The sequence below is a fragment of the Coturnix japonica genome, chromosome 4, assembly GCF_054131305.1.
Source record: "Coturnix japonica strain WE chromosome 4, WE-NBRP24, whole genome shotgun sequence".
Taxonomy (NCBI): Eukaryota; Metazoa; Chordata; class Aves; order Galliformes; family Phasianidae; genus Coturnix; species Coturnix japonica.
The window spans coordinates 53,659,503-53,682,379 of NC_140666.1; the positions used below are offsets into that span (position 1 = coordinate 53,659,503).

Below are 22,877 nucleotides of genomic sequence, written 5' to 3' on the forward strand. Positions count from 1 at the left end.
AATTCTCACCTACAAACCCTCAAAGACAAACTTATTTCTAGATGTAATTGCTTATTGATCTTCCCTCTTTGTGGACAATCCCATAACAAACATCATTTGAACGTCCAACAAATCCAGGATTAACCTTTAAGCAATGAAATAATTCCACAAATCAATAGCTCATTTATCTTAGCACAGTTAATGAAGGACAGAAGTAACAGTTAAAAAAGGCTAAAGATAACATGAAGTAGCAGAAACTTGAAAACTTCACCCAAAGAGCAAGCAATGATCTGGATAACCTTGTCCACAGAAGTCTATCTTTAGTCCTAGGAACATAACAATTTACATTACACTTTGACTATAAAACAAAGTGTTTTAAAGAACAAGAGAAAATACAGTACTTCTTTTATAGAGATGTTACAGAAACTTCCATTTGTTCCTGTCTTAATTCTGCATTTGGTGATTGCTGTAAGCAACCCCCAAGTCCTCTTCTCCGAATCTGTTTCCTATCCAGGCAGCGTAGGCTGTGCTGTGTGTGTGGTTGGCCAGGTTTAGACGGAAGTTTTGCCTTCGTTGCACCCCAATTTTCCACCCAGTCCGAGGCCCCCTTATTAGCAGCTCTTTCCCAAGTAGAGTAATAAGATTCCCCCATTGTGTGTTCTCTCTGAATTTACAGAAGCTGCACTCTCTGCTATCAGGCAGCTAGTTGATGAGTATGATAAATAGCAGAGATCACAATGAAGTCCCCAAAGGAACTTCTCTGGTAACTAGACTTTGTATGTGCTCATGATTACAGTGTGCAGTATCCTGGTCTGAAAAAATGGCTTTGATTCATCAGAATGGAATACTTTAGTATACTGCTTGTGTTATGTTTATTTCAGTTGTCCACCTAACCTGTGACATCAAGAAGTGGGATATGGTTTACATTCAGAATATACCAAACAGAATGGAAAAAGATGTCCGTTTACAGTTTGTGGCACATTTTGATGTTATATACCTGAAGCAGGATTTCTTTTCACCATTACAATGCTATATTCAACCACCTTTCAGCATTTGAAACATTTTTAAATTAAAACTCATGGATTTAATGGGTGGCATCACTATAACTTTTCCATGCAGTCTAAAGACAGCCCAACTTCAGAAAATCAGCACATTGCCAATTCAGCATCTTACTATGGAAAGAACAAAGTAAGTTCATTCTAGGTCAGAGGGACGTCATCCACAAAACACACTACCTACACTTAATATCAAACTATGGATTTTTAAAAACAACTTTATCTGTTGATATTTTTAAGCCGCCATTCTTCTTTCATTAATTTAAATACAACTCACATGGTAACATGACAGTGACAAACCCCATCACAGTCACTGTGGTAAACCTCCTACACATGAAATGCACAGCTGCTCCTCAGACGCGTGGCATAGCTGTGGACGTGGCTGTGCTAAGTGGGCAGTTTACGGGTGCACAGACTACAAGCCTTTTGCCAAAAAAGTGGTTCCAGGGCCTATGAACAGGTAGCAGGGTCACTATCAAACATTCAAAAGTAAACCTTTCAGAAAGAACATCCATCTTACTAAGAGGCACTCATCATAGGTCAACCATCTAGTAACAAAAGAATGCCCAAAGATGAGAGAACTAATATGCAATCAAATGTGCACATACACTGAGTTATTACCTATAGTGCCTTAGAAAAGCAATGTTAAATAAAATGCAGAGTTCTCTAAAGATAACTTTCCTCAACCAAGAAGCTGAAAATAAATTGTTAAAAAAGGCACAGAAGCAAACATGATGTCCTTGCACATACACACAACATGCCTACATCCTGGCTGCCACACACAGGTACCTACATTGACATCTCCAGAAGGACTTTAAGAGGTTAGAAAGCTATGGAGAAGTGACAAGAAAGAACACAAGGAAAGAACTGCCTACAGGCTGAGAGATAAGTTCAAGTATTTCCTTCTGGACTGGAAAAGCAATAATGAGGAGGGGTAAGTAAAAACAATATAGTAATATTCTCCTAACACAGGGAGTAGGGCGAACTGAATAAAAGAGACAGGTAACAGGATTAAAACGAACAGAACTGCTCCACAGCACCTAACTGAATTTTATTAATCATTGTTTCGGGAAAAGCTCAAAAAGGATTAGACATATAAAGGTAGGAGAAACCCACAGGTTGCTGGCAAGTGCCCTGGGAAGTCTAACACTGGTGAATGTGGGGACACAGCTTCATTTGAATGCTTTCTTCACATCAGTTCCTGGCCAGTGTTATAGACAGGTTACTGAATATTCACTGAAGTTCAGAATGGACAGTCTTATCGTCTGGTAACTACAGGGTTCAGTGTCTGTATCTTGTAATGTGATTAATGTATCTTGTGTACAGTGACAATAATGTAAAGATGGTAGTAAATATCTGTACAGTGATAATAACATAAAGATGGTAGTAAACATCAAAAAAGTTATTTACAGGAAAAACTCACCTGTATGGAAGACTTCAGTCTGCTAGGAAATGCTGAGGCAATCTTCACCAAGGAGCAATCTCCAAGAGATGCTGCCTTAGTGGTGGTCAGCCCTTAAATGAGGTCTAGAGGAGGTGGAGTCAAGTTCCACCCCTTCCAGGAGCACAGCTAAATTACTCTCACCTGTGCTCCCACAGCTGACCCAACACTCACCCGAGCTGATTAATCGGAGGTTCAGGCTGTGATTACCAATTTCCCATACAATCTTGTATTTGATGATTCATCAAATACTATTCTCCAGTTGTAGCCGACACAATTCAGCAGCTCTCCCACATTATGTGAAAAAAAGAAAGACTAGGATTTTTTTTCTCTTAGTGAAGATTTCTTAGGCTTTAAAAATGGAGGAAGGGCAGCTTGACACTGAGAAGTCTGTGTTTAGAAGGAACAAACATCTGATGAACAGCTGTGCATCAACCTGCTCAGCAAAGATTCAAGAATACAAGTGCTTAACTTTTGAAGTCCTACAGATAAAACTAATGAACAATTTGAAGGAGACACTGCTGGCTCTCCTCCATTGTTTTCTCGTTTTTCCCCATCAAATTCCACAAGTTTATTCTTTACTCAGGAACAAACATTAAGGCATCCTAACTATGCGGTATTAAAAAGCCTGGCCAAGAAACAGATACTTGTTTTTTAGTGCCTATTGAATTTCTTTCACTACCAGCAATTCTAAATTAGCCTGGAGAAGAGAATATATCTGCTCACTGCAGTACTACTAAGAAGTTCCTAATAATGATGCAGATGTTTCCAAATAGAAAGTGGATGGGATGCCCAGATGTCTTTCATTGTCATATTTTTCCAAGCATCTTGACAAACTTCAGATGTAAAAAATAAATATGAATGATGGAGTCTGTCTTGCCAGTAAAAATAAAAAGCATGTTTGACAAAAAAAGCAAACAAAGCAAATCTGAGGAGGTCAAAGCTTTGTCAGCTTTTATCCAACTAATGCAGTGTATAATCAGCCATGGGAATGTTGTATGGCATTGAAAGAACTGAACTCAGTATCACTCAGACACCTGATTCTTTTAATTGATTTATCTCACCTTGTGCTCCCTGTTGAAGAGCAGCTGTTAACTAAAGAAAGACTTGTTTTCTCGTCTAGTAGTTAATGTGCTGGACATCAGAAATCTGGAATCTCTGAAGTGCTGGAAGTAATGAAAATATATCATTACTTATTCTTGGCAGGGAAACTCTGCAAACTGATTAAGAAAGAGGACTTGAAATAAATCAAGAATCAGCCCTGTGAAAGCAAATTGAGAAATACCATAAAAATAGCAAAGCACAGACACAAATGCATCTGTCTGCAAATTCACTTGCAGTCAACAATGACAAAAAAAGGTTTTTTTTTGTTTTGTTTTGGAAGAAGTTGAGAAGAACCCAGTTGTATCTGGTATAGCCAAGGTTTGTTAAGGACATATTATTTACTAATTCCATGGTTCCTTGATACTTACTAAGCATTTGTTTAAACAGAGTTTTTAGTTAAAAAAAAACCATTTTTTTTTTAATGTACTTGGCTTCTGCTTTTATAACAGCTCTATGAAAGAAATACAGTTTTCTCTGAATATCAACAGAATGCATGATGGTATTAATTACATTTGACTTACAACCCATTGAGCATACTAAGATAACCTCCTAAGATATTTTCCAGGGATTTTCAAAACAGCTGTTGCCACAGATCAAATTAAAGCAACAGATATACCTCAAATTAAGCTCAGTCAAGAAGTATCTGGTCAACGTTAGGTTATTCACCAAAGCTGGCGAATATTTCTCTAAGTTTAAAACAGGAAACCAATCAGGAGAAAATACCAAGAGAGAAAGAAAATGCACAAGGAAAATTTACAAGCATGCTGTATCTCACACTTGAAATCTGGATTAGCTGAGTACTAACATCAGTACTAACCACACGGAAAGGGTCATGTGTAAAGACTGAGCAACACAGACTTGTTATTTATAATCTGGAGAAAATCAAGTGCATGACACTTGACTCCCACAAGTGCATATGCGCAAAGGACCAAGCATGTTGGACGTGATGCATCCGGAAATGTTCAACAACATGAATTTCAAGTTAATCTTGATGTACTCACTCAACATTATGAGAACACATGGAAAAAATTAATGTTGAGTTTAACTCTTGAAAGCCCAGGAGGCAGAACAGTTCAACCTGAAAACTGTTCCACCTCGGTAGGTGCTCTCAAACACCACTTGCTCAGGTAGTGATTGCATAGGCAGCAGGGATGGCAGTACCCAGGCCAGGCCTGGTGGGCCCCCAGGGACAGCAGGCTGTGCGCAGGCTGGCTTGGCCAGCCCGAGCATACCATTTTCAGGAACACAGCATAGTCTGTACACATAGCCATATAACATATCCAAAAATCTTCTATAGGACAAAATTACTTCCTACTTTCCAGGGTAGGAAACAGCCACAAACCTGTGGCTGACTACTACACCACTCTGACTTTCAAAAATAACTGACAGAGTTACAACCTGTTGCCTTAATTTTGCTAACACACGTATTGCCGAGTAGAGAAAAGTACCATCTCAATTTCCTCTTGGAAGAGAGCACTTTCTAATGCTTACTTCTACAACTAAAGCAACAAATAATCAGATTGTACTGATGTCTCAAATGGTTTTTAATATAGAAGTGGCACTAATTCAGACCACTTCATCATTAACACAAGATTTCAGCAAGTGGTAACCTTTTTATCTTAGCTGCTCTACGATTCACTGTCTAGTGATAGTCATTAGAAAGACATGAGCAGAATTTCTTCTGCCATCTATTACAATAAAAGCAAGAATAAAAATCAGGAATAATCTCTAATTCTATTCCATTCCTGCAGTAAATTAAAAGGCCAGAATCCATCCAATTTTAGCAATAGCTGACCAGTTTGAAAGCAGAAACAGTCAGAGCAGCTGTCCATGCATTAAAGTGAAGAAACAGCAGACACAGGCTCTTGAATTCACCAGTGGGTCTACAGAGCTGTTCTCACTTGGATAACCAGATTTTAAGGGTGCTTGTAAAAAGTGAAGGTAATGGTGTACAAAGGACTGAGTTAGATTAAGACATTTTCAACATCTGAGCAGGATTTCTTCTTTTTCAGCAGGATGCCTATCCCAGCTTATACCACCTCAGAAAACCACACATCAGAGGAGCACATCCAAATCCTTAACATTTCCCCCACACTCAGAGCAGGGCAGACATCAAGCTGGACTAGCAGTACTTGGATTCTTTGCTCTGGCCCAGTTAATGAGTCCCTGACTGCAGTCTCTACCCACATGCAACCATTCCCTGTCCCCACTAGACAATATAAGCACATTAATCCAAATTTCTCCAGGTCCTTGTGTTGACAAGATAGGCCATGCTGAAACATGGGAGGAAGAAACTCTTACTGTTTCTTCCCACATAGTTGTTTGTCATTAACAACAGAAAGGAGAGATTTCACTTATATGTTTAAGTCATGCATAACCAAATATCTGTGTATGAGTAAGGCCTCTGAACTGCGTCACATGCTGAACCCCACACAAACACTCTTCCTTGATTCACATAGAGGGCAATGAGAAAAGCAATGTCAGGAAAGAGACTTTTATTAGTCTCACGAGTTATTTATCTGCTTTACTCTGCTCTGGGATAAACCTGCTCTCTCGCATGTTTATCCCTAATTTTGTAGCTGAAGTGGACTTTGTCTTTTTTTAATATGTAGGAAGTGTTAAAGGACACAAATAAACCCACTGAGACATACCAGAGCCTTTACTTAGATATCTCCTATAGAAATGGTCTCATTTTTCCAAGCAACATTTTTTAAAAAATGGCGCTGTCCATCATACTAGAGAGAAAGACACACAAACAAAAAGCTTCTCTTAAGCCATCCCTAATGGTACAAGCCAATAAACCTCTTCTTCACTGTGTTTTCTTTGCAAACCACACCAAATTTAACAGGACTCGCACTGATTTCCCACAGGTCACTACAGCAGTACAAGCCAGCTTCTCTTAGATAGCAATTCTCTTTTCCAACTCAAATTGCAGACTCAGACTTGTATGTCTTTTAATAGCCTCCAGAATCCTAACTATCTCAACATTCTTATCTCATGTTATTAGAATACTCAAAAGAATTATTAGGCAAGGCATTCTGGCAAAAAACAACAAAAAATAAAACCCCGCTATTTTTACTGCAAACAACAGCTGGGTCATGCTGTTACTCTGGTTTTTAATACCACATTTTGGAAAGATTTACTTATTTCTGTAACCTAGAAATGGATCTGAAGAAAATCCATCCACTGGGAGGAAAATTAACTGCAAGGATGGTTCTCTCACGTTAGTTGTTTCCATATGCATTCCAATCAGCTTCAGTTGCCCAATACTGGGTCATCCTGCCCAGCACAAACAAGACAAGTTTACTCTTACTCATCATCTACATAATGCTTTAGAAGAACAAAGGAAAAGATGCAGTGAACTCCGCAGGGCATCTTGATACTAAAAGCACAGTACTATAAGAGTTACTAAGCATGAACCTCATGTGTCCCACAGAGGAAAAGTTCTACCAAAAAGAGGACAGGCTGCCAGGCAGTCCTTGGGATCATTCAAATTGCTCAAAGTAAACCCAAGATCAGTTTTGCATCTTAGCTATCATAGACAAACCAAAGTGGCAGAAGGTGTCTCACAATATGAAAAAAAAAAAAGCCAAAATTCATTAACTTAAGGAAAAAAAAAAACAACAGCAACAGTCACTTGTTACAAAAAGCACAGTATTGCAATACATTTTGCTATATTCTCATTAGTTTTCACATAGAAGACATTGGCTAAAAAACCCACAGAACACACTGATTGAAAAGGAATCTTTTCTTTGTGGGAAGGAAAGTGTCTTGATATTTTCATAATATTACACTTCAGTACTAAATTTGTAAAACACACATGTTAAACACAGAAACAAGAATCAGCCCCCGCATGCTGTAGGAGGATTCATTTCCTCATGTTCCTGATCTCTAATTCACATAAATTCATCTTCATAAGGCAGTCCTTCTGCTTCTGATTAGTGCCTGTGCTCAGGCAAAGACTGTCCCCGTTCTCTGAGGTTCAGCAAAGCTCCTCCTTTTCATCCAGTTTTACAGCTTGAGGTGAGAGGGGCTGGGGAAGGGCAGATGCCTGACTTGAGCTCACAGAACTTTAGTGCGCAACCAACCCTTGTCTCCCTGTTCTCATTGCTGTATTAACAGCCAACTTCAAAGCATTTAAACCATCTCACCTGTATTTTTCTTATCAAACTCTACAGAAGTGAGCTTATTTTCATCTAAACTAGGGAACTTGGTTCTACAGTGCTGTCCAGCACTTTCACAGCTTTGGTTCATCCATATTAATATCACCCTTCTCTTCAAAGCTTCTCCTCTCACCTCAACAGAAATTAAACTAGCAAAAAAGAGGAAACCTTGGCAAGAGTTACTTTGTCTTTCACTATATCTTAGCTCCATGAATCCTATTTGCTGAATCAGACTGCCCTGAAAAGCATCATTTGCAGCTACTCAGAGCTGGCATAAACAGCACTAGTGAACATAGTGCTAGAGGAAAGACACAAGTGCGGGCTAGTGTTTGCTACTATAGAAAAAGCCAGCAACACATTCACTGTTTAGAATCTATTTCTCAAACAGAGCCAACAGCAAGTTCTGTACAATGTCCCTCTCTAACATTATACTGGAATTGTTCGCACTGTTGGATTTGTGTGGAAGAGCACAAAGGGTGGTTCCTACCTTGCTGTGTCCTCACTTTACACATTACTGTAAGAATACAATCTGCAAACCTAATAGGCTCCTTCTACATGGGAATGGTTGTTTCCAGAATATTTTAACATCTCTGCTGTCCATTATTGCTATTCATCAAACATCGTTTTTCTTCCTATGTAATTAAGGTGCTTTAAGTAGCTTTTATTGGGAAGTTTTGTACACCTTGCAATGGCTGCAAAATGCATGTACTGATCTTTTTCTTCTCCTCCCCTCATATAGATTTCTCTGTGTGCTTTACTACTCTGGCTTTGGGTGCCTGCAGTGGGAATCAAGCATTTATCCTTGGTTGTATTTAAGAATAATTTTCCTTTGTTATTGCCAAGAATTAAAGATGACTTAAACAGATGGATGCCTCTAATCCCATCATCGGGAGGTAAGCATAACCTCCATGACACAGACACAGTATTCAAATCACTTTCGAGCACCTTTTGATCCATTCTTCCTCAACTTTTCTTTCTTAAAAACATGTTAAAGTCTTTTTTTCTATTTTCAGTGGTGAATCTGTCTTCTCTTTCACTTATACACATTTCAAGGCAACCATGATAAAGCCTGCAGAACAGAGACCAGGGATCATTCATCTATTTATAATTTTCTTCATTATCTTGCTACTACGAAAGGACTCTCCCCAAGCTGTGTGCTGCTCTGGGCCTTAACCTCTTTATCATAGCCTTGCTGACAAGGAGTGCAATAGCCCTGAAGTGGTGTGCTTAACTAATATAAATTCTTGAATGCATCTGGACTATTATTTCTGTACAGCTCAGTACTCCTTACAAACATACCTTTTAAAAATGAAAGGTAAGTATTTGTAGCATGTGCTTCTATTCTTAGCTTTACCAAAAAGCTCCTGATTGCAGCAGTTAACGTTCTTGAGTCACCTCCCAAGAACAATATCAATCCCAAATTCCACCTGAGGACAAGTAGGTCAAGCTCAGCTGTGAACTTTGAGGGCAAAGTACACAAGTCTGAAGCCTCATCATGGTCTAGACCTCAGTGTGAACACATACAGAGGATACACATCCTGTATCATGTACACTGATGACATTCTGGTTTGAGACCAAAGCAAGCATGGCACTGTAGAACCCACCAGCAATACTCTCAGCTTATTGGTTATATTTTGTAGTTAGCAATAGACTCCACACTTGTACTGATACTGGTATCCAAATAAGGGAAGTTAAATCTAATTCAAGTTATTCCTAACCTGGATGCAACTACACTTCTGTCTGCAGTACAAACATGCCCACTCATAGACTTGGAGACAGCTGTAATTCCATTGCAGCCAAAGGCATCATTTGTCTACTTCTATTTCCAGAAGTACATGACACATTTTTCACCATTTTCCCTCCCAGTCTTCCTCCTCCACAGGTCTTCCCTGTAAATTCATCTATCAATACTCATTTTCCTTTGTACTATGCCGTATGAAAAATAATTTTGTTGACTACCTTCTCTTTGATTAAGCAAACTGTTAGCTTAAAATCTCACCCAACAAATCTCCATTTAACCAAGAACTTTGATGTACCCAATTCTGTTTCAATTTGACAGAATATGATTTATAAGCAAAATGGAAGGTTGATTTATAAGCAAAAGCTCTAGCAGTTCTAGATAAAGAGAAAATATGTCTTCAGGTTATTGGCACCAATACAACTTAAGAGAAGACTATACCATAATTCATCATGTCACAAAATGTGTTGTGCTAAGTCCTCATAGAAATCAGTTCTGTCTTTCTCATTATTACTGCACTACAGACTTACACAACATGCTGTGCAGTACCTAAAATATCCTCCATCAGAACACAGGTCATGAGAAAGTCTGCTGAGAAAACCTTCAGACACCTTCTGGTACAACAACAGTTCTAAGAAACACCGATGTGACTGGGGAAGTGCTCAGGGAGGTCTCTGAAGCAAGCAATAGTCATCCCATTCTTCTGCCTTCTATTCCAGGGTTTCATTCCCCAGCAACCATGAGCAATTCCCAAATCATTTCTTCCTCCTACATTTTTCCCACCTGAGACAAAGACACTTGAACCCAGTGCCATGGCAACTCCATCAGCCACAAAAGCATTTTGGTTCTTCAGGGAAAATGAAAATTTTGAAAGGAAGCTGGGAGATAAAGGCTCGTATTTCTTGTTTCCCACTGTTAGGAAGTAATTACAAAAATACTTTAATCTGAAGTGCTTTCTGTGTGAATAAGTTGTCTTGTTTAAAAAACACTATATCGAGAAGGGAAAAATAAAATAGGAAAAGTTTGAGTTCATTAATGTGCTGCCTAACTTCCAAGCTAAAGGTTGTTTCTTGTATTATCATACAAGAAAGGAAAATGCATGCAAAAAATAAAAAAGGAATGAACAGGAGGAAAGGTAAATTGAATTGTGATCAACTCAAGTAGTATATAATTCAAAGCCTTCCTCGTTACCACACTGACATATATCTGAGTTGTCTCACTTGCTCAACCGGACTTAAATCAGGATTGTACATTTTGGAGAAATATGATTTAGATTTTACTTTACCATACACATGATCCTGATTCAAAAGAACTTGAAAAGGCCTCCTGGGTGCAAATTTGATTCTAGTCCTCCAGATCTCCACCTGTTCCTTTCAAGGAATATGGTTAATAACCACACATCTTGGTCATGTTTGTCAGCTCACCAACAAAAGAGAATAAACTATTTTCACCTTGTCCAGACAGAATTATATTATTATCCTTTCAAATTCTTCCAACTCAGGCCTGTCCACAGAGTATTTCTTTCTGTTTCTAATTGGAAGAGTGATAAAATCTTGAAGTTTTCTTTAAATGATGTTCTAACATCACAGACTCTCATATTCTTCTGGCCTTTTTTTCAGCTTTGTATACATAGCCTATAGTAGCTTTACTCTCTATGCAGCTCACTCATTTCTACCTATCAGTAACAGGTAAGTTAAAGATGGTAAGCCATCACAATTCAAACTAGCAGCTATCCCTTTTCAACCTGCCAGAGTAATGGATGGCCACAAGCTGCTGGCTGTGGAAATACCTCTCTCTGTTCATCTATCACCTTTACTAAAGTTGAAAAGATTTACTAAGACTGTTGTCTATAAAGTCCCACTGGATGTATTTCTTCCTTACAAAAGATTAGAGAAAAGCATGTTGCATTAGCTGGGAATTCCTAAGAAATCCAGAGATCCACATGTTCGACTATGCCTGATGAGAAAGCCCTATGTAATTTCAGCAGCCTGGTTCAACTCACTGTCACTTGCTGTAAGCATCTATCTATTCATTTGTATTCTGCTACCAGGCACATGATGGTCGATTCCACTTCACTTTTGAGCACAGAGAGAAATTTTCAGTAATTTTCTTAAATTCAAACAAAAATTAGGATGGTCCATGTATTTTTGCGTATGGAAATCCTTGTTCTGGGTCATGGCTACATTAAACATTATGAGCTGATCAGCTTTCACACGGTTTTCTGTGTAACTCATCTGACCCAGTTTTTCACAGGAAAGAATAACCAAGCCTGCTTTACATTCCCAAGGGAGAAATTCGTTCGACGTTTCCAGATGCAGTGTCACATCCGACTACATTAAAGTGGTTTTCAATAGCAGGGATTTCCCAGGGGAGGTCTTGGTCACCATCCTGCAGAAGAGGAAGAGCTTCCTCTGTCCAAAAGAATTAACTGGCGTTAACTACCATGGCATTTCAAAGCAGCAAACAAGCTCACCCAGTGCAACGGAGACTGCAAGTATCAATTCACGGTTGTTTTTTCAATACTCAACATTAACTTCTGGGGACATACTACTAACTTGTAGGTCCTCTCACTGTCACACATTCACAGAAGAAAAGATCAGTTTCAGAGAAGCAGAGTAGAATAAAATCAACTGAATTAGCAAGATGATTATCTGTGTAATAAAAACAAGCACTCCATGAAACAAAAATGAATGCTCCTGCCACCAGACTGTCAAAACATGGAGAAATTATCCATATTTCTCTGATCTCACAGGGTGAGGGTGTAAGCAGACGGGGCATTTTGTAAGGATAAAACAACAACAACAAAACCCTGCCTGCCATATGCTAGATAAGCACTGCTCTTTATACCAATGAATTAATGCAGTTAATTGAAAACAATCTCTACACAAAGCAAATGATGAAACCAATATTGCGCACACCATACGCTGTCATTCTCTGAAGTGGCTATTCATAGCCATGGATACGGTAAATAGAAAAAAGCACAGTGTGCTGCTTCAAGGATAAGATTACACTGCTGCCTAAGTGCAGCTCAATACAGCTCAGGCAAGCCAAAAGGTTGGACAACAAAAATGCAGTTAGAGAAAGTATGAGAAAATGACAGCTTCAATGGAGCTCCCTTATCAGAAAACACTGCCTCAGGTAAATTGACATATACAAACAATCTGTATGAATATTTATGTAGTATATCAGTAAAGCACCTAACTGAATATACAATGAACACAGACAGCTGGACTCTACCATAACTAAAAATTTCTACTTGTTCATTATTGCTAGGAGCAAACAGGTCGGTAACCTGGGATCTGTACTGCTCAGCTCTCTACTGCACCAACCGGCTTACAGCAATCCCAGAAACATCACACTGCACTCAACTGTTTCAGTACAAGACTGACAAGTCTTGTACGCATGTGGTAGACACAAGCACTTTTCCCATATCCTCCACTTCCACTTAGAACAGCCTTTTCCAGAGTTATCTGGTGACACAGTTCCCCTTAGTGTAGGAAGTATGCCTACATTTGATCAAGTTCTGCCTCATTTCATGACTTTCCTTCTTCACAGAATATGCTCAAGGTATCCACATCTGCGATTCTCAGTTCCCCTCACCAATAAGGGCTATGCTATGTACAGCATAGATCATTTCCACACCAAATAATTCAAGTTCATGAGGACTGGTGATGAGGAAGAGCTTCCTTCTCACTGCTTAATATTTGTATCTAATTCTAGTACTGTGTTGTACTTCTTGTTCTTTTCAAACACTTATAAGCTGCAAGAACAAGTGAACACAAGGAAGTACAAAAGGAATTTGAGAAGCTGAGAGATGTTGAAAAAACAGACTGCAGAAGGGGAATGAAGCTGTTCTTTAATCCACAGAGTAAAAAACTTCAATATTCCCTATGCAATATGCTGGCTTGTAAGCATTATTTTAGTATTAAAAGAAGGGAAAAAGAACATGTGGTGAAATGGATTAAAATTACACAATAATTATTCTCAGATAGAGCAGATTATCTTTAAGACTGAGAGGAACTCTGGGATTTGTCAAAGCATATACCCAATTAAGACAATTGCTTTCAAACTGCATTAACTGCAACTCATAGAAGGGGGAAAACAGTATCAGCTGTTGGCACAATTCAGCTATTACTTGGAAAGAAATAAGACCCAAATTTTAAACAGAAGTTGCATAGACAGGCGAACCTTAATAACAACTTAGAATATTAAAGTCATATGAGTATTTCTATTAACATGTCCCACAACATCTTACCATATTAGGCAGAGCTCAGACTTTTTTTTTCCATTGTTTCCACTACAAACAAGGAGGAAACAAGCTCGAATTCTGCAACATTTCTAACACCTCACAGCTAGGTTCTGGTCTCCTAGATGCATTCACAAGTGCTGCTCTTGGCAGAGAAACTGTGTACATGACACTGATGTATTTCAGCAAAATATTTGAAAACTGTCTTTTTCAACAGCTCAGTCAAAACTGCCTCTTTCAAAAGCTACAGTAGGCTACAGTTACCTGGAAGGGATTTGTAAACAAGCACGCAGGTTTACTGTACCTTCAGTGTGGACATCAGGAAGCACATCAGTGATATGTTGCACTATAGCTGATCGCCTGTACACCATATGGATTCTTCCCTTTTCCTCCTCCATTTGTTTTCCTCTTTCCAAAGGCTCAATGAAGTATTCATCCTCATCAGTTCTTATCATACCAGCCTGGTAAGGAAGAGAGAAATGGCACAAACACATCAGCTGTGAGCCTAAAGGCTTTGCCTGAGGCTTTAAAAACAAATATCAACAGAGGTGAAACATAAAACACTCAGCATATTACTGTATTTTAAGTATCACATTACCAGTGGGTTTCCTATGTACAGACTTCCAGCCAGAGGTAATATCCTCTCCATTCTAAGGATGTTCATTCAGCTGAGACCAGTACTCAAAGGTAGTACGAGGAAATCAAGTATACATATGAGATGCATCACCCCACCAAAAAAAACACAACTAACACCAAAGTCATATAGGAGTTTATCACTTGTATGTTATACACAGTTAATTTGTAATCTACATAGAGTATGCTGAAAGCACTATGTACTGCAATGCCCTGCAATCCCCTAACTCAAATACATATCCTAAATCCCTCAAAACTCAGGCTTTTCATTTCACTTAATTAAAATCAGCTGCTGCCATGCTGTTTCCTATTTAAGCACTCACAGCTCCATTCTCTAGCTATGTAGCCACTGATGATTCTTCAGAACATTTTCTCTGTATCTTTTACCTGTAGAAGCTGTGGAGGGAGAAGGCAGATTCAACCTGGTGACTGCCACAGTTAAACTTGCTGCAGTCACACCTGTCTCACTCTAGTGCATGGGGAAAGAGATTTGAGCTCAGGAGGCAAAATTTCTCGGCTGACACTTGAATATAAATCACAACAAATAATTGTAAATCTGGCAACACACGTGAGGAAACAGTCACTCAGAAAATCCTTAGAAAAAGCCCTACATTCTGAACTGCTCTTAAAGGCAGCAGCACGATATCGTTCCTTCTGGCAGAGCCAGTAAAAGGAGGAACATGACATAGAGTGAAAACCGGGTACAGAGTATGCGAAGGTGTTGGAACACACCAATGGGATACATATTTTGAGGAATCTGCAAACTATTCTCAAAGGCATTAATGTACAAAACATGGACATATATATAGAATGTAGCAGAAAAAACAATGGCAAGCATTTCTGCACCACCTCAAGCTCTGGAATTGCCAACACTGGATGATTTGCCTGATGACTCCTGGGGCAAATGGACAGAAAAGCAAGCATGCATCCCGAAATAAAAATGAATGGGGCAACCCTGACAGTTACACAAACTGCTTAAGGGGCTCCCTCCAGTTTGAGTGCCATCTACTCCAGCTCTGAATGCCACCAAACTTATTTACGACACAGCTAACAGATTTTATTTTACAATAAACAGAGATTAGTATGGTACAAATAGATAATCTATCACATATGAGTAGACAGAATGACGAAGGTCTCTGACAAAGTATAAAGATGAATGTTTTAATCCAAATATCCTAGATGGCACGAAGGGTATTGCACCATAAGCTTTCCTTGCTCCATGAGTTTTCTTACATCTACATATATGTATATTTCTTCAATTTTTATTTTCTTCACTTCTTTTCTTCAGTATTTCTTCATATTTTACCTAAACTGCATACATCTAAGTACTACTTTTTTCCTGTATTTTCATTGCAGGAATAGCAATTATGAGTGAGATTTTTTGTAGGAATAACTTAGACCATCATCACAAATCAGTTTATCATGTGGCCAGTACACATAATTAGACAGAGAATTAACAAATCCCATTTGCTGGTAATGGCTTATTTTGCCAATTAATAAATAAATTTGTAAATCGAATAACAAAAAACAACACACACACACAAAAGAGCCTTCTATGAAGCTACCGCCTATAAGTCATGAGTTTAAAGTAGTTCTATCCAAAGTCAGAGCTCAGCGCAGAAGTGAAGCCTTGGCTCCATTTCCCAGCTTTAATGCGTGTGCCTCTTTTTGTGTGTGTTAAATCTGCAGAGAGAGAGCCCACAATTATATTTTTGAGAATGGGTGTGCCTTCCTGTGAAAGGAACATAAGAATAATCTGCAAGCATCAAGTACAGTTTCCATTTTTACAGCTCTCCATAAAACACTCTGACAGACCTAACACATTCCACCCCCCTTAAGCTGCAACTCATTATCTGCTCCTCCAAAGACTCCTCCTAACTTCGCACTGATAATCCTATTGTATTAATATGAGACAAAATCATTAACTGTTTTACAAGTCTACTTACTAATTAAGGGCCGTACCCGTTCCACCTAATCATGCTAAACTAATCACTGCAATGCACGCTGACTTTTATTTTTATTTTTTTAACAGTTTTTAGGGATGATTATTTATGCAGACACAATGCACATCTCTACCTCTGGTTCAGTTTTATGCAAGCAGATAACTCCACTAAGTTCTGTGGACTGGAACAGTTTTGAGGAGGTTCAGGCAGGTAACAGTGAATAAACACAACACAGTCTCCCTGCAGCGTTTACAAACTGAGCCCAAAGGCTGGAGTTCAAACTGCTAGTCAGCAAAGTGGGTCTCCTAGAGAACGATGACCCCCACAGATCCAGTGTAAGGCCAATGACCTGACCTCCAGTATGGCTCACAACCTCCCCCTGGCACAGCGGAGAAGTTAATTAAAAGTACAGAGTCAAATGGCTCACACAGACTTTAGGCAGCCCACATAGACCATTTACCACATGCCACGATGTGCTTTTTGGAACAGCAATGCTCCCCGCAGTCCCACGAGAGAAAGGAAGAATTACAACGGAGACCACGCAACTGTGGTTTTGTAGTCAAAGGGCCAAACCTAAAGGGCTGATGAAGGAAAAAACGAACACGGATTAAAACCAGAAGAAGGAGTATCTGTTATATTAACATGAACACATTTGGGTTTTTTTTCATCATTGCATCTCACTGACTTTCTTCATCACCCTTTCCGCACTCTTCAGCCCTGTTTCACTCTGCTTCATTTGCAGGTTCGGTTTTCTCTCACCTATGTGAAGGTTCAATACATTTCTCATCTAGTTTTGAATATGCAATTTGCTCGCTTCTGAAATACTCATCTGTACTGTCTGCTGCAGCAAAAAATAAATAAATATTAACATGCTCCAACACTGGATAAATAGCACTTAAAATTACCAGAATGCTATTACATTTCAAAGCATATTCCAACAGACATATTTTTTATAAATAGCCTTTATTTTCTTTTCATCCCTTTCATTGGAAAAAGAAATGTAAGAATCAACAGGAACGCTTCAGGTCCATTTTAACAGCCCACACTCAAATGTGAATGCAAAACCCAGCTTTCTTTCCATTGTGTTTTTTGGTTTTTCTTTCTTTTCTCTCCCACATTTCACCTATAAAAAGAGCTCAGAGTTTTCCAAATGAATGCAGAAAGAGAGCTGTACACAGGTGTTACGTTTCTGAGTGAATCTTCATTGTAAACTCTACTGTCAACACAGCATTTTCTTCCCGACCAGCCAGATAAGCAAGCAGGTGTTTAGAGCACATATTTTTAAGGACTCACTTGGAAAAAAGACCGCAGTGGATTTTCAAGAAAGAAGTATGTAGTGGAATTTTTTCTTTCTTTTTTTTTTTTTTTCCACAAAAGCACATTTATGGAGCAATACAGGAAAGCACAGTCTGAAATCCTGGAATGCTATTAATTTTAGGACTTTTTTCTTACAAATTAATAACGTCCAAAGTTTCCACCAACAGAAAGATGCAGTTTGAAATCTGTGCTTCTGTGAAGTTTATCAAGAACTGCCCTCGTTTGTCTTAAAACGTGAACACAAAAACACAATACAGCCACCGACAGCAAAAAGCAGCCTCTGTGGCAATGACTGAGAAGGCCCAGAATAAACCTGCCTGCTCTCAGCACTATTCCCACCTTGACCGAGACTCAATGGAAGTGGATCAGCTTTCCTACAGAAGTACTTCTCCCATTAGTGAAAGGGCAGCAAACACCCCTCAGTGAAATGTACCATATAGGAAATAAGCTGAAGCTCTTATTTAACACCTCCACACCCACCTTGCTGCATAGTATCCATAATTTTGCCTCCAAATGACTTGTGACCATTATCCCATGTCATCCCTGCAATTCTTCCCACCCTCCCCAGAAGCAGTGATGCAGAGACAACTGAGGGAAAGCCTTTCAGCCAAATTAAATAGATGCAGAGCTGATTCTGTCCAAGTTCATAATAAAACTGGGAGTAAGGTAACTGGGAGCAAGGCTAAATGTAGTGTGACACAGGCAGCTCACCCAGAAGGACTTCCCAGAGCCAGCAAACCATGTACTCATACTGTATAATACACTGATAAACAGAACCTGAAGACCAGTTTTTTTCCCAAATACACAAAGACACAGACAACAAATAATAAAGGAATTACAAACGATACAAAGCCTTGAGAAAATAGCCTACAAGGGCAGGTTAAATAAGGAGTCCCTTACTGAGCCAAAGTCAACAGTGTTTAAAGGGGAACATGATTCTGTATAAATATGCATAGGGCATCAGCTGAAAGTTGGGGGGAAGTACTATTCATTTGGTGGAATATAACAGAGAGCTGTGGAGTGGCCCTTAAGAATGGATACATTTAACTTCAGTATTTGAGTAAACATTATGGGTGGGATTTTCAAAAGTATTTTAGGAAGTTAAATGCCCCATTTCTAGTGCTCTGCAGCAAGGGCATGTCACTGAATTCTCAGGTATGTTTTGAAAAGCCCACCCTCAAATGGCAGAAAGTGAAAGTGCTTGTTTGGCAAGGCAGCAAAGTCACAGTATCAGCCATTATCAAATCAAATGCTGCTAATACCTGACACGGAACACTACCCCAGGGAAGGAAATGCTTTGGGTTGGTGTAGCCTACAGCGCACTTATTTTACAAAGTATTCCCATCCTAACTACCATGCTAAGAAGTAAGTTAATGCTCTCACCGCTTGATGCCAATCTCCACTGCCCTCCTCTATCTGCAAGTTCCTTTTTACTTGTTTTTCTCCTAGGTATTGTCCTCTCTTACAATGAACAAACTGTTGCCTCAAAAATGAAAGCTGCAATTTCTCACGCTAATTCCTTTGCAAAACACTGACAAAAGTTACATTTCTGAAGTGCTAAGACCTCTAACTATGGTACCCAACAGTAATATCTCATTGTTCCTACCTACAGCTCAACCCACATTGGCAGCCCCCATCTAACACTGCAAGCTTTCCCTGGTGGGGGTTGCCTTCAAGTGCTACATCACTTAGTATGGCAGCACACTTGACTCATCGGTAGATGCTGATCTACACCAAACAGATTCCAGGCACACCATCAACAGGAAAAACTGAAAAGAGCATGGAATCTTTAGTGGGATCAACGAATCACATGGAATCAGAATGACTCAAGGAGTCCATGTTTACAGTGGATCCAGGTATGCGTAGTATCCATTGCATCTTACAGAATCACTAAAGCTGGCAAAGACCTCTAAGATCACCAGGTCCAACCAGCAGTGCATCCCCACCATGCCCTTCAGTGCCCCATTTCTATGGTTCATGAACGCCTCCAGGGATGGTGACTGCACCACCTCCCTGGGCAGCCTGTGCCACTGCCTCACCACTCTTTCTGAGAAGAAATTTTTCCTAATACCCAACCTGAGGCACTGCTGATGTAACTTAAGGCCATTCCCTCTCATCCTATTGCTAGTTATCTGACTCAGCATGTACAGCTCTGATGCTAAAGAAACTGCAAGTATGGAGCATTTGGTGTGCAGTAAATGCAAACAAGGGGAGATCAGAACAAGGAGTCAGGCTCTGGGACAATCAAGCATCAATTCACAGATTTTATTATTATTATTTTTTTTAATCACATCCCACAGCAGCCACTGTAAACTCCAAAAGAAAGAGGAGAAAAAGCAAGACAATGTGGTGACTCCTCCCCAGGGCACTTTCCTGGCTCCAGCTCAGGAGCTTTGTAAGCAAGAGCCCAGACTGGTGCAATACCCTGTGCTGCAGAAGATGAGTGTTTCCCTGGTAGCAGCAGGGCCAACTCAACCACAGCTATGCACTGCTGGCTTGTGTGAATGCTCATTCAAGCTTCATTTCCTTAGAGAGGCCACACCACTTAATCTAAGCAGCAAGGATTACTTACAGGAGCAGGGTGACTGCAACCCTGCAGCTCATCCAGTATTCCATCAGAAAAACATCAATCTATCAATCACTAAGAAAAGATTATGGACAGTGACTTCAGTGAGTAAGTGTCACATAAATCCCTCCTGGGAAAGAGTTCACTTTCCCTTTTTCTCTGCACATCCCCACCTAATGCTGCTCAGCGACTGGCGGCATTTCCATCAAGCAATACTCAGCTGAGACAGCTGACTCCTGAAGGACATTAAACCAGCAAGCTTCAGCTTTCCATCAAAAGGGCCAAAAGCTGGGAGAAAAAAACCACCAAAAAACAAAAACACAAACAGGAATATTGAAGAGCATTAAGGGAGAAGCCCTCAATTTTTCAGCTCGGCCTGTGAAGGTTCAGAATGCACTTCCCAACACGGTTTGTAAACAAGTGACTACTTGAAACCAAAGACAGTAAGACAGAGACCTTTCTACTCTTCCATTGATGATCTATCCCACACACCAGCAGCTCTACTTTCATGCTCACAGAATTCTGTGCAGTTCATTTTTGTATCTCAAAGAATTCATATTTTTAAGTAGATTGACACTGAACGATAGAGAAATTCTAAGAGGCTTAACTATATTTCCACTGACTTTATAGATAGTGAGTATACAGTATGATGACCATTTTCAGAGAAAAATGCTTTTCCTTCCCATGTTTTACTATCATCTTCATCTACATATGCACTTACTTTCACAATATTTGATTTCAGTTGGCATCTCCAATTTGAAAACCCTAGAGCTGCATGCATTTTAGTAAGCCGTAATGAATCTACCAGAGAGAAGCGAATATACCAATTAAGTTCTTAAGATGCCCCTTGTGCCCTTGTACTACACAGAAAGAATTTTTAAAATCTTGATATGATACTCAGGGGAAGAGAGACATTAATTAGCAGCTACTTCTCCTAAACCAGATTTAAACGGTGAGAGAACTGAACATGTAAGATTGCCTTAAGTGAATCAGAACTAAAATACCTAAGAATTTACCGGTTGTGACATGGTTGCTCCCATATTGATGTGGCTCATGTGGCAGTGGACTAGAAAGAGAGCAGTGCTATTGGCAAGCTGGTTCTAAAGGGTACTTGCATCAGGATTCTCTCTCCCCTCTTTCCTATCACACATACACACTTAGGTGACAAGGAAAAGAACACATTCTAAAATGCTTCCCTCAATAATGAAGTCTTCCTCACACCACACCTGTTCTTCATGCTCCATTCAGGCTTCTCTAACCAATTCTTTCATTTGCAGACTTGTTCCAGATTTAAAACCCCTCACTTCTGCTTGTTTTTTTTCCTTTTTCTTTCATTTTCTTCTTTTTTAATTTGTCCTTTCTCTGTTCCAAACTAGCAACAAGGATCATCATGTAAATACTTTCCAGGCAGTTAACTGGGATTACATCTTTAATGAAAGCTTTTTGCAAACACAGGACAAACAGCACTGTGTTGTATGAGATACATCAGGCCTGGTGGGTTAGAGTTTGCTCTCTGGAGGAGGATGCAAATACTTGCTCCATGTTGCACTCAGTGCTTAAAATGGATAAACATTAAATGGCACTCTCTTCTGACAATATCGAATATACAAATACATGACATTCCACGCTTAGTAGCTTTGTATGAGCTCACCCTCTTAGATTAAATGCCTCATCTGCTTTCAGTTGCTTTTATGAAGACAGTACACTGAAGAGAGTGAAGAGGGAGATAAAGTCCTTTGTGGAATCCTAAAGTCAAATGTTCACCTATTTGATGTAGCTTTCTTGCAACTAACCATTATATAGGCTTTTAGCAAAATGGTAACTGCTCCAGCTGAATACACATTTCAGACCTACTTTATCTGCACCCGAGGCATAAAACTTTGCAATCTAAAAAAGTCAGTCATCCAATATATAATTGATTACACTGTGCCATGAGGGGATACATGATCGATAGAGCTTCACTGCATTCTCCTACATAAAGAACATAAGAATCTTTGTTCATATTACAGACACCTTTTATCTGGCTTGGGATACTTAGACTCATCTGCGATATAAAGAGCAATTCAGAAATACTGCATCTTTAGTGTGAAGATTTCAAAGAGGAGACATTAAAAGCTTACAAAACTGAAATGTAACATCACATATAAAGCTCTGCTTTCATCTCTGAGTAAGAGTGGGTTGTCAATAACAAAAAAAAGTGGAGTAAAAAGCTGGCTGAAATTGCTGAGCTGAAAAAGGTTGCCTTAATCAAGTCTGTAGTAACAAGTCCTCAGTGAGAAACTCTCAGACTAGATGGAGAAAGATGAGCAATAACCACAGGGATCTGAGGATGCAAAGAGCATCTTTGCTCTGGAAGTATATTCCAACTTTAGACCCCTCAGTAGCTTACAAGTGTAAATTCTAAGCAGTAAGAACAAGTGATGCAGCTGGACTCCACATAGGAAGTGGAAATGAGAAGACAGTAGTAGATTTCACCACAGCATCTGTGCAAACTGCCATCTGTTAAAGAGTCAGGACAGTTATTTTCCATCCCAAAGACAGGTAAGAATTCAGTATGAAAGGGGAAAACCTCCTGCGCAATAAGCCACTCCTGTTTTACAGGAAAGACCATGCTCAGGAGAGTAATTACTCTACTTGATTAGAAGAACAAGATCTAAATTCAATGGCTGCAATTCAGTAGGGAGGACATAGG

At 39.4% G+C, this 22,877-nt stretch overlaps 1 protein-coding gene across 9 annotated transcripts in view; it reads right to left on the reverse strand.

The window, feature by feature from the left end:
• ADAMTS3 (ADAM metallopeptidase with thrombospondin type 1 motif 3) overlaps positions 1 to 22,877 on the reverse strand; it is a 114,987-nt gene that overhangs the window by 59,859 nt on the left and 32,251 nt on the right. For 7 of the 9 annotated variants that reach the window (XM_015861762.3, XM_085546859.1, XM_015861759.3 and 4 more), the window contains one exon: positions 14,031 to 14,187. In XM_015861762.3, the coding sequence (XP_015717248.2) occupies positions 14,031 to 14,187 (157 nt within the window). Of the gene's footprint in view, positions 1 to 14,030; positions 14,188 to 16,762; positions 16,884 to 22,877 lie in introns of all 9 variants that reach the window. The other 2 variants (XM_085546856.1, XM_085546857.1) reach the window with 1 other exon arrangement.